General features: G+C 31.9%; 3 protein-coding genes across 4 annotated transcripts in view; 2 read left to right on the top strand and 1 right to left on the bottom strand.

Moving 5' to 3' along the window:
• LOC119840460 (abhydrolase domain-containing protein 2) overlaps positions 1-3,825 on the top strand; it is a 17,994-nt gene extending 14,169 nt beyond the window's left edge. Inside the window, exons 6-7 of the mRNA XM_038367089.1 lie at positions 409-563; positions 945-3,825. Of these exons, the coding sequence (XP_038223017.1) occupies positions 409-563; positions 945-1,219 (430 nt within the window). The 3' untranslated portion in view covers positions 1,220-3,825. The remainder of the gene's footprint in view (positions 1-408; positions 564-944) is intronic.
• Positions 3,826-4,509: 684 nt separating this feature from the next.
• On the bottom strand, positions 4,510-11,203 carry LOC119840335 (plexin-B). The gene has a single exon (XM_038366898.1). The coding sequence runs from the start codon at positions 11,056-11,058 to the stop codon at positions 5,374-5,376; it is 5,685 nt and encodes a 1,894-aa protein (XP_038222826.1). The 5' UTR covers positions 11,059-11,203; the 3' UTR covers positions 4,510-5,373.
• Positions 11,204-11,939: 736 nt separating this feature from the next.
• LOC119832206 (transcription-associated protein 1) overlaps positions 11,940-13,087 on the top strand; it is a 29,343-nt gene continuing 28,195 nt past the window's right edge. For both annotated transcript variants that reach the window (XM_038355836.1, XM_038355846.1), the window contains exons 1-3: positions 11,940-12,297; positions 12,501-12,806; positions 12,893-13,087. In XM_038355836.1, coding sequence (XP_038211764.1) covers positions 12,151-12,297; positions 12,501-12,806; positions 12,893-13,087 — 648 coding nt within the window. In that variant the 5' untranslated portion in view covers positions 11,940-12,150. The remainder of the gene's footprint in view (positions 12,298-12,500; positions 12,807-12,892) is intronic.

Below are 13,087 nucleotides of genomic sequence, written 5' to 3'. Positions count from 1 at the left end.
CCGCTTCCGAGATTCCAATTATATATATATATACAAGAATTGCTCGTTTAAAGATATAAGATATATATATTTTTTTTTGTTTTTATTTTTTGTGTCAGTACAATGCCAACCTTTTTATATAACAAGCCTTAACAACTAAAATTAAAACAATTGGAGAATTAATAGCTATAAAAGCTATTAATTCTCCAATTGTTTTAATTTTATGTTTCTTTTATAATTTTCAACGGCACTGCACTGCACTGCAATGGAAAATTTCATTGATGTGTATATTTGACCGAAAAAATATGAGAATAATCGAGCTTTTTTTCTGATTCGAATTTTAAATTATTTTTCAAGATTTATATTTATGAATAATACTTACTAAAATGTACAGTTTTTTTATTAATTAATATTGTAATTTCGTTGCAGAAAAGTATACGGGTTTAACTCTGTAGCGGAATTATACAAGTGGAGTTCCTCAGCATTCTACCTCGAGAAAGTGAAAACGCCGATGATATTTATCAACGCACGCGACGACCCCATAGTTCCTGAACCACTCTTGCCGATCGTCAGAGAGTTTGTCAGTAAGTATTATTACAATTACTTGACACGCTTTAATGGAAATTTCAATATGTAAGATTATATATCTTAAAGACATAAATCCAATTGATACACATACTAATTGCTGATTAAACACTACACGCAAACGTGATTAAGAAAAAGGAATGCAATTCTTTAATGGTTTGGGCCTCTTTAAATAAACTTGAAGTTATAATTAATTATTCTGCGTAATGCATTAAACATGTTATACAATTTTTCAATTGCCTGTGTCTACCTTAAAAGGAGGACCTTTTAATGATTGTTAATTAAATGTTCTGATTTTTTAAGGCAATTAACTATAATAAAATTAATATGTATAGACTAACTATAATATTCGGGTCAATTTTAACCGCAGAATTTTCCAGGTTCGCAGGATAAGAAGATGTTTCTAGAATTAGCGCACGGCGGTCACTTGGGTTTCTACGAAGGTGGGCTGCTGTACGCGAACCCTGTGACGTGGCTCGACCGAGCGCTAGTGGGTCTGGTTGGCGGCTTGCTAATGGCGCACAACAAATGTTCACCAAAAGATTCGCTAATGGCCACCGCAGAATATAACGTATCTGACGACGAACCAGATCTCATCAAATCCGCCACAATTCTCTACCGCGACCCATTCGAGAAGCACGCACAAAAAATATAATTGACATTCCAAAATTAAATTTAAAATTAGAATGCATTTTTGTTCCATCGGCGAATTCGCGTGGAACATTCGAGATTTTTATAGTTGGGCGTGATTGATTGTTGTAAGATATTTATTAATGATGGGCTTGAGAGTTTGAAAAATGTGCCTAATGGTATACGTAAGTGTGCCTAGAAATTTATCAGAATGAGATTTTCGTTGTTTCGTCAGGTAATGATACAAATGTTTTAAGTTTTTATTTAAATGTTATCTGTAAAAAATTATTTAATGTGCACTTAATTTTAATGTTGCACAATAATCGCTTACACATATTAATTCCAGTACAACTGATATATTTATTACTGTACGAAAACGATAAGTAGTTGATAAAGTAGTTTTTCCTTATAATGTGATATATTTGTTTGATTAAATTTTAAATCTGCTTGTTATAGTATCTGTGAATGAAAAAATGTATTATATTGCATTTATCTACTTATATAATTTTACATAATATAACAATTTTGATTTATTATTCAAATAGTTAATAATTATACAATAAATACATTAATATTTATTATATTATTACTCATTTAAATGTTTTATGTAAAGGTTACGTTTTTTATACAGAACCATATATGACACGGTTTTAATTATTCTTAAATGACCAAAGCACTAGATTCAAAGTAAAAAAAGAACGGGTGAATTGCTAATAAACTTCGCAAATAGTTATTCAATTAAGCTAATATCATGTATGTAATGTACCTAGATCAGTTTTACGACTTGTTGATACAATTGATATTGCCTTGACACTTTTTGATTTAAATTTTCATTTCTTTTTTTTTTTTTACCGTCTGATTACACCAAAATATATAAAGAAGTTGTGAAATGCTATAAAAGGGACAAATTTATTGAGTCACGGTTGTGTATGTTTTAATAGCAAAACCTAGATAAAGTGTTCTATGGAAACTAATATGTAGTTATCCGAGATTTGGTTTTTAATGTGAGTCATGAAATAGTATTGGAGACACGTTATACGGTTGACTCAGTTGTGTATTACTACAGGCGAATAAAGGGTTAAAAGATGATGCGTTTATATGATTTCATTTATATTTTTTGCCACCTTGCAAATACAAATAAGTAAGTTTTTTTTAGCAAGGACATTGGTATTTTTCTACAAAATAATTGTTATTCGGAAAGGAATCGCATATAGATGCATCGTATTTCTTTTAAATTTCCTTTGAAATGTTCCAACAATTTTTTAATTTATAAAATTTTAAGCATTTTTAGTTGTAAAATTTTATAATGCAGTAAGGTTTTTTTAGAGTGAATTTAAGCTGGTGACCATATATTGACGAAATATACGATGGCGGTTATAAAAGTCAGTGTTGAAATTTAATGTCAAAATGCGAATCCTGTTTTCCAAAATGTTTACTAGTATAAGTTATACATTCCCACCGCTAGTTACAAATTGGAAACATAGTTAATACTGTTTTTAGGCGAGCCATTGCATATTGTATCTGATAATGGAATGTTAATTACATCATAAGTAAGTCCCTTTTCTGAATTATAACGTGTTGATAGTAATATGCCATCGTTCATACGAATGGCCTGCCTAAAACATGCGTCCAGTATGTTGTATAATTTTGGCCTAGACTGGATGTTGGTGATGAATATCAAGTGTGCAGTTATGAGTACAAATTTGTTCACGTATGAGAAAACTTTGTTATATAGGGTAGATGTTGCTAAGATTGTTAAATTTCTTAACATCACAGAGTGATACGACATCGTCAAAATATTGTGTACTTATAGTAATGTTGTTACATGATAATTCTTATGTATAATTTACAATTGATGATGGTAGATGTTATGTGTTGATATGGCATGGTTGTACAGTATGATGAATAGATTATATGAAAATTGAAATAAAGATACGAATGATATTGTCCAAAGGCTATCTATGAAAAGGGAAGCTAAAACGTCGCTTATAATTCTACTATCATCAATTATTATTCTAAAATCCAGCTAAATTTGACTCGATGTAATGCTTCGTAATAACGCTTCTTGCTTTTGTTTAAATGTGTTTACAACAATTATCAGTGTGTATATGAAGTACCTACATAAAAAACTTGTTTCAGACATAGCTGAGATATATTTTTTAACGTATGTTAATGAGTACAGTACCTACACACAGGTGGCTATGTTGTGTCATCAAGCACTTTAATAGTTTTAGCTTTTTAATAATTGGATCAATATATAATACAGTTTAGATATAATGCAGAATCTCTGTATTCAAGTATCTCAATATCTTTAGATTGTGTCAGTTATCTGTAAGAAACCACTACCAACTTACTCTAGTTTTTTATGTAGTTATGTACTTAGAAAACTAAAATTTTTGTGATCTCACGGTTGTCGTGAAACAAGCCTAAGCGTAGTCGAAGACCTACGTGTAGATATTTAATGAAATGGTAAATGTATTAAAATGTCCAGATGGTCGTAGAGCGACTAATGTTTTGAGAGCCTTAAGATTTGGCCTGTATATTATGTTATTTATAGTAATGTATTGCGGTCATCTCGTTGATTGCGGTTTTCAATTGATGTTCAAAAAAATAAACGATTAACTTAATTAACGTTTTTTTATTTATTTTTGACTTTTCAGTTAGGATTCCTGAATTTAGTTACTGGCTCATTGTCTCGATAATTATTTAATGTGAAATAACAGTTTCGTTTTACGCCCAGCATATGGTTACGAGTCAACTAGTATTTCATGATTATACCAGCTGATCTTGCGAACGTTCCGCCACGACACCCTTATCACTCAGGAGAATAAAAGATATAAAAAAATAATTCTTTCCTAAGTTGTCCGACGATATAAATTAAGAAAAAAGTGCTTCAACTGGTGATTTGAAAAATCAGTTAGCTATGTAATATAATAGTATATAATTTTATCTATTACAAACGTACAAATAATCAGACACGGAATCGGACCCAAATAAAACGGTGTCATATTACATAGTATTGTAGTATTATGTTATCTGTGATATTAATAATACTTCACAGTTCGTTTGACACTAGGCTGTATATTATGTACCGTGATAGTTACACGGTTGGAATTTTCAGAGATGATGACTTTCTGATGCCACTATCAATAAATAATAAAAAATCGAGGTCAAGCAACACCTGTTTAATAAAAATTAAACAACCAACTATGCAAGCAATAAATATCTGAATAATAATTATAACTTGAGTTTGTTTCTTAGGCCTCACTACTCTCAGAAATCAGGATTTTTAAATAAAAAATTACATGTTGTTCGATAAATAAGTATATTTCTAAGTCAATAATATAAAATTTTAAGAGACGGGTGAATTTACGCTGCCTTATATATTAACAAATTACATCTATACCTATATTACTTTGTAATTGGAATAATAATGACGTATAAAGAAAATGAAGAAACCATAGTATAAATTAAATAATAGAAGAAAAGTAAAATAGTGAGCATAATTGAGATTCTGTGCAAAAATTATTCATATAAACAAATACGGCTTAAAATATAACGTTAGTAAACAATAGATTTATCGTAATAACGTTATATTTATTCCAAATACAAATATCACAACATTTTTCTTAAAAATTACATTCTCTTTACACATATAATCTTAGCAAATACACATCAATTTTAAGTATTTTAGCAGCATATACTTGTCATTAATAATAATACTAAAATCAGTGCCAGACCATATATTTTTGGAAATCATTCAAAATATAAAGGAGATCAATAATACAATATCATAAATTTTACATTCACTTACTAATAAAAATGTCACAAGATAATAAAATATGGCCACTAGGAGATTAAAAAGGCTTAACCATAATTTTGTAATAGCCAATAATAGATCATTCGAAACATGACGCAATTTTATGTACAAATTAACTTCACAGAATATTATTTTTAATAAGACGTAATTCATATAATCCACTGAAAAAAATATTCTATTATTAAAGTTATAACATTCTAACTAGAAATACGGAACTGGTATTTTACAGTCTTTCTTTACAAATGGGTTAAATCTGAGTATTTAATAATAAATTAAAGCTTTTATTTTACAGAATATGTAGTGTATAAAATAAATTATGTAAATGCAATCAAATCGTGACTTACATTAATATCATATAGTCAGCATATGGATGTTGGATCCCCTTCCATAGTGCATGCTATGTTATCTAATTTATGAGCTAAGTGCATTTTATTTTCTAGTCCTAAAACAATTTGTTCTCTATATTTACTAACGTAGATGTACAATTCTTTTAAAGCAGATAATGTATCAAATTCATTTAACTGTTCAACTGAAAGCTGTTGCATTGAAGTACTTAACTCTTGGTCTGTTACTTGAGGTAATTGTGATACGGCCTGATAAAAGTGGATAACCATATCCCTGTATGATGGCAAATCTTTTGCAAACAACAATTTATTAGACGGAGAATCCTTACAAAGCCGATGTTCGGATAGAGAGCATGCATCCATAAATGTTTGAGCAATCACTGATAGTGATGAATCCACAGTTGCCGTTTTATTTATATCAAAAATGAAATCAGGATTTTTAATAAGATTGACCCAAAACCTTAGAGGCAAACTGTTTGATTTCCACGCATGAACAACTTCTGGATTTACGATGCCGTGCGTTCTTGCAGCGTCATCGAACAAATCGAATAACCATTTTACTGCTGGGGGTAGTACTTCATTAACGGTTAATATGGTACCGAAAAAGTCATCGACAAACTTGTGTACAGTACCTTTTGTGGACAATAATCTAGTAAGGAAAATTTCTGGGATGGCTTTATGACTATGTTCTGAAGATTTGTTGACGATATGTTGATATTCAATGGGTTTTACTAAGTGAAAGTAATGCACATTTTGATCGGTTATATCATTTTTGTAAACACGTATGTGTGAATTTGTACAATATATTCCAGTACAATTTTTACATGGAATTTTATATGGCGTGTTAAAGCTATCATTTTGCCTTGGTATAAGGGACATGATGGCCGATTCTTTCACACCATAATGGGCTAACGTATTTAATTTTCGCCAACCGTTTAGAGTTTTCGTAGTAACATCTTCATCTTGGAGTGTGACATGACCACCTCTACCATGTCGCCACTCTAAATCAACTTCGTGGACGGACGGACGCATACTAAATGGTGTATTCTTAAATAATGCATCTAATATCTTTGCTTTTACTTGGGATATGCTATCACAATCTAACACTTTGCACTGTACTTTGTCATCAAAATCATCTTGTATTATGTGTAAAGTAACAATTGAATAATCAATTTGTTCTTTAAGCAATTTCTCTTCTGATAGCGAATATCTAGCTTCATGAGTTATAGCGTCAACAACGCCTTTTTCTATTTGGTGTTTTATCGCTTTAAATAATAGGAATAGTGATGAACCAGCGTAATCTTTAAGATAGTAATACATACAGAGGGCCATCCAGTTAGTGAGCATTTTTTCAACAACACTTTCTGTTCTTCGTAACATTAATTGCGGATGTTTTGTACACACTGATTTATCAATAAGTCGCATTAGAAGAGATTTAAGAATATCTGTTGCATATTCCATTTTGCTCATAAGTATAATCATTAATAACGATGCTACATTTACCTTATCCCTAATATTGAACGATTTTTGAGATTCTAACGTATCTATGAATGACAATAAGAAACATTTATTGTTCAATAGCTGTTCAAATTGAATCATAGCAGCATCGTAATTGGTTCTTGGAGTGTTAATGAACTGACGCTGAACATTGAGTATGGGGTGATCTGATACACCAGGGAAAAATACTTTCATGACGTAATTTACGTGATCAAGTGTTGGAATACCAGAATGCTCAAGATCTGCAGCCAAATCAGACATATCTGTTTGTAATTCTGCAAAAGCTAATTTACATTCTAATCTCACATTGCTTTCCAGTGTATCCATTTGTATTTGAATCCTTTTATATTCACGTTCAGCCTTAGTACTTCGTCGTCTATACATTACGAGAACTATCATAAAAATTAAAACCAAAAAGAATGTGCCAGCCGCAATACCTGCAATTGCTTCAGGGGGGAAATTATAATTTCTTAATAATTCGTAATGTAAATATCCTATAGGAAATCTTAAATTCCTACCAATTTTAACAACCACTAATGGTAAATTAATATCATTTATTTGGAATCCATTTTCATCTGTATTTGCCGGCTGTATTTCTGGAGGTGTGCAAAGAAGTTGTTGTGTTGTAAGACTTGTAACATTGCAAGGCTGAGTACCAATTGTGACAACTACATCCGACTCGTCACTGGCTCTTATTAAATTCTCTCCTTCAATAACTAAAGGATCACCTTTGTATGATTTAATCCTATTAGGAAAGTGATAAACATGTGGATCTTCTACAAAGAGCATATGTGTCCTTGGTGGATTAAAATATTTTTCTAAATCATGCATTGTTTCGACATTATCCATTACAAACCCTACCTTCATCGCAATTTGGGGAGTATTTGTTTGTGACTTTGTGGCTTGTAATATATCTAAATACTTCTTGTTAATTGCAGGACTGGGACATTCCATTTGATTAGAGTTGAGAACAACACAAGGCGTGGAGTTAACGGGAAGTTCTTCATTGCCATAGTATAACAACATAAGAGGTTTTTGAATAGTATGCAAATTAGTGCCATGAACTGTTATCATTCTTCCACCAGAAACAAAGCTCTTTAATGGTTTTATTTCCATTATTGTTGGATCAGCTATGTAATTGAATAAATCACCATATAAAGTATGATTTGCATTGTCTATAGAAACCGTTAAAGTATGTATTACTCGAGGTGTATTTGCTTTTGGGGTAATGCAAATCAATCTGCTGTTTGAAGTTTGTGTTTTATTAACTGCACATGGAAGTTCATCTAAATATGCAAATACGGATGAACCTATATTAAGATGTTGACCACCTATAGCTAATTGAGTACCTCCTGAGACTGGACCCAAATTAGGATAGATGCCTTGAAGTTTAATGTTTTTGTAGCTAAACAAAACAGATGACTCCGTATATCCACTATCATTTTCTACAATAACTGGTAAGATTGCAGATCCATTAGACGGACCTGTCCTACAAGTTATACTAACAGAAACCTCAAAGTCTACAATATCACAAAGCACATCCCCAATGCGAACTTTACCCGTAACTTCTTCAACTCGTAAGCCAAGATTGCTTCCTTCAATAGTTAAAATAGTTCCACCTTCCACTGGACCACTGAGGGGTTTTATCATATCAATTCGAGGCTTGGGACATTCAGTCACAGGGCTTTCTAGGCAAGATTCACTGTATGAACAAGAATTTCCACACCATGTACATTGATAGATAGTGTTTCTTGTTATACAAAGTGAACAGTCAGCATGGTCTCTATGGGATCCTAAAATTTCACATTTGTACAGAGTTATTGTTATAGTATCAATATAATGCTTATGGTTCCAAAAAACTTTGACACTGACATTATATTCTCCAACATCTTCTTCATATGAGTACATAGTTTTATCACACACTATAAAATGATTTGACTCTACTCTTGCTGGTAAAATCATATTTGCCAATTCAATACTAACGATACATTGAAAACCTGTGTGACCAGGTTGCAAATGAGGCAAATTTTCAACTTCAAGTTCTAGTTCTTTCGGTACATTATTTGGTAATAATATGGGTTTTTTATATTGCCTTATTCTAGGACAATGTCCAATGCCATGGTTCAGCAGCTTTGTTGGATTGTTTTCTCCAGAAATAATGGTCCTTTGACATATTGAAATGTCATGTGTACATTTATTATCATAAATGCACCAATTGCATGCCCATTCACTCATTATGCAAGAATGGCAAGTAGTGTGCTTAGAACAATCATAATAAGCAAAATTTCGAGAAACAAAATCTTTATTTGTTTCTGATGAATGAACAGACAATGGTACATATACATGGTCTTGATTTTGGGCAATTTTTGGCCTGTGTTTAATGTCTGGAGTTGGACAAGCAAGACCACTTGATGTGACAGCTGCATCAATTGGTGGTGCGTTTCCAAAAACACATTTATATTTTGCACCAAATGGTAATTCAGGTAATGTGCGAATTACTAATTGAACAGTAGTGACTTCATTAACAGATATGCGGTCAGGTAAAATTTGCTCAAAATCAATACACTGTTGTCCTGTATACTGTGAAAGCCACCTAGGGGCACTTTGTGTTCCCTTTTGACACATATTTTGTACAGTGCATCGTTTTTCTAAGGAGCACCAACCACAATGAGGGTCATTTGATTCTAAACATGAGGAACAGTTGCTATATTCTGCACACTTCTCTGTAGGTATTTGTATAATTGTATTTTTAGCTAAAACATAAAGTGTTTTCTGAAATGGGGACAATGTTGTATCAGGCATTATTTTTTGGCCTGGTAAAAGGATATCTGCAGAATATTGTATTGCCTTTTCTGCATCAATCAACACCTTTTTTAGATTTCCACTATTGGTGCCTAAGAATGCTACAGTATGCAGACCAGTAACTGACATTGTAACAGATGTTACAAGAGTATCATTCCATTTAATTATTGCCATAGTTTTTATAGGATATAGACCACTTATTTTTAAACCTACTTCACAAAAGTTAAGTATATTCCCAACTGATCCTACACTGGGACATTTACCATCTGATATCATCCCTGATATGTATCCCATATTACGTGCCTTAGTACTACCGTTAAAACACATATGAACATTTTCATTAAACTTAATTTCTATCTCTTGTAAGGAAAATACACATATGGCAGACTTGGACATAGGTTCATTACTAATACCTTTAGATGGACTAAATGAAGTTACCAGAATTGAATCACCAGGTTCTATTCCTAATTGCGTTGCAAGGTTAATTCCAGCCTTAGAAATTTTAGCATCTTGTACAAGATTATAATTGACAATTTCACTCTTACCATCACTAGATTCTTCTTTAACGTGGCATGCTAATGTTACTTCCGTATAGCTGTTGTAGTTATCGTCATTAACACAAGTCCTAGCTAATCTTGACACATATCCAAGTTCTTCATTTCCAGCTAGGTGGGAATGCTTTTGAATAATTAAGAAATAAGCATAGTCACTTGCATTGAATCCATATACATACTGCACTAAAAAATTATCTCTGTATTTCACATCAATTTGAATAGAACTCTGTTTGGAAAAAGTGGATTTCGCCAACTCTAATGACATTAGGTCGCGACTAGATATTGCAGGCACGTCATGTCTGTATTCTCCATTATTTGTAAATGTAGTGCCTACATACAATACATTAAAACGGTCCAAGGATGTATATCTTTCAGGTCCAATAAATGCGTAAGTGGAAGCTTCCGCATCGTTGGCTGCAACACTTTCTGGAACGAAATCAGCTTTCGACGATAAATCACCCAATTTATATTTGAAGCACGACCCTTGCGCCACTGATCCGCAAGCGATAACTATTCTTGATTCATGATCTATTACTAATATCTTATTTACATTATCAATCAACGTAGTTTGTATATCAGTCGACGGACAACCACTTGCATGGCACGTCGGGTTATCAAGTTTGGGCCCTGTTCGAATTACGTGTAGAGGTTTCAAGTCTGGACTGAGTTGATGTAGCCAATTTATAGAACCAGCATACACTTGGCCACTTACTCTATCGACAGCAAGATGATTAAATTGGAATGTCTCATTTGAGTGCATGGGATATTGAGATATGAAATCAAATCCATACACCATTGTGCAGCGGAGCCAAAATGTTATGACTAATAATGTCACAAACGCAGCCATGATCACATTTTAAGTTCTTCTCACATGAATGTATTCAAACTTTTTCACAACCACTACTGTTTATTTTTCATTTTCAACCCATTTTATGTTTAAAAAAATAATAGAAAAGCATCCATCGATGCCGTCGCCGATGACATAGAATAAACAATAGACTACTTTTTTAATAGGGTAGGATAACAATTGGACTATGACATTTATTTATACAGCCATAATTTATACATACAATAAAGCAATAACTAGACAGAAATATTTTCAAAAAGTATGATTGAATGCAATATGGATGATTTTTAAGCCCTAAAACATTGATTAGTATTTTTTCTACCATTAAAAACCTGGACACATTGTAACAAAGTTTTATTTCAAAAGAATATTTTTAGGGAGGGCTCTCCATACATGTAACCAGGGGTAAAATAATGAATTCGCTAATGAAATCAAATGAGGTGTCATTATCTTTAAAAATAAAAATTCTGAGTATGTTTTTTGCTTAAAATACTTGATGAGATATACTCTTCGAAGATACACACAGTACAAAATTTTTCAGTTCACGCGAGCAAAGCCGTGTGTGGAAAGCTAATTTAAATAGTAAATACGATCTACTTCTAACAATTACAACTACTATTTACAATAAAATAAATACGATTAAATACACCATAACATATATTTTTATTAAATTATGTATTAAAAGTAGATAATTTTTGTCTAAATGTTTATCGACACATAAGCAGTATTTAAAGTAGATCCCTATAAACTGCAATTGAAATAAAAATCTAAAGTTACATATAGTGTTTTTTTTTAAGCTCAAAAAATAATTATCGATTTTTAGTTATTTCTATAGTCTATGATTAGGATCATGAACTTCTGGGAACATCCTTATTTCCTTATTCTTTACGACTTCAACAAGCTTCAAAATCAAAGAGTAGCAGAATAGTACTTCAAAATCCTAGATCGGCAATCGGCACATCGGTACGGCGTTTCGCCATGCCAAAATACAATAATTGTTATGTAGTTTTCAAGAATACTGAAATTATCGATGTGAATATTATGTGTCTGTGTATAGTGTAAATCTTTAATTGCTATTGTATAAACTGAAAAATGATGACCACAATGGCAGCCGGTGGTCCAGGGGACCCGCATACACAAATGAATACATATCGTAGCTATGTAACCATGCTTGCCGACCCGGGAGCTAAGGATGAAATAAAATTAAAAGCAGCACAAGAGCTAAGCGAGAATTTTGAGGTATATCTATCTTCTGAACCATTTCAATTTTCCTACATTATTGAATTTTTAGTAAACATTTCATTTCACTACTAGCTGGATTTTGTTACTTACCAATTAAACTGTGTAATATTAAATTATTTCTTCTTCTTTTTCTCTCGAGAATAACATTCATTAAAATTAAACTAGAAAAATCATTCAAGCAAATAATATTAATGTTTCAGGTCATTTTGAGTTCTCCACAATATCCTCAATTCTTAGATCATTCTTTAAAAATATTTCTTAAAATTTTACAAGAAGGTGAACCCCACTTCATTGCTGAATACAACATTCAGCAAGTGAGAAAACTCATATTGGAAATGATACATCGCTTACCTATAAGTGAGACCCTTAGACCTTATGTTAAGAGTATATTAATTTTGATGTTAAAATTAATGGAGATTGAAAATGAGGAAAATGTTTTGGTTTGCCTGAAAATATTTATGGAATTGCACAAACAATACAGACCTGCTTATTGTGCTGAAGTAGATGTAAGTAAAATAAATGTGTAGTTCAAATAAAATTGTACTCATTTCTATATGATTTCTGCACTGTTATAATAATTTGTTTATTACAGATTCATAAGTTCTTACAATGGGTAAAGGCTATATATTCCGATTTACCAAATCATTTGCCAAAAATTTTCGAACCCAGACCCTCTATAAGGGTGAAAGATTTATCCGAAGTGAATATTGATCAATTACTACAAGAGACTTATACTACGGCACCAATTCATACAGAAAAAAAGTTGTTGGATGGAAGTGTTGTAACG

Source organism: Zerene cesonia, chromosome 1, assembly GCF_012273895.1.
Source record: "Zerene cesonia ecotype Mississippi chromosome 1, Zerene_cesonia_1.1, whole genome shotgun sequence".
NCBI lineage: Eukaryota > Metazoa > Arthropoda > Insecta > Lepidoptera > Pieridae > Zerene > Zerene cesonia.
This window is presented reverse-complemented; position numbering and strand designations above follow the sequence as displayed.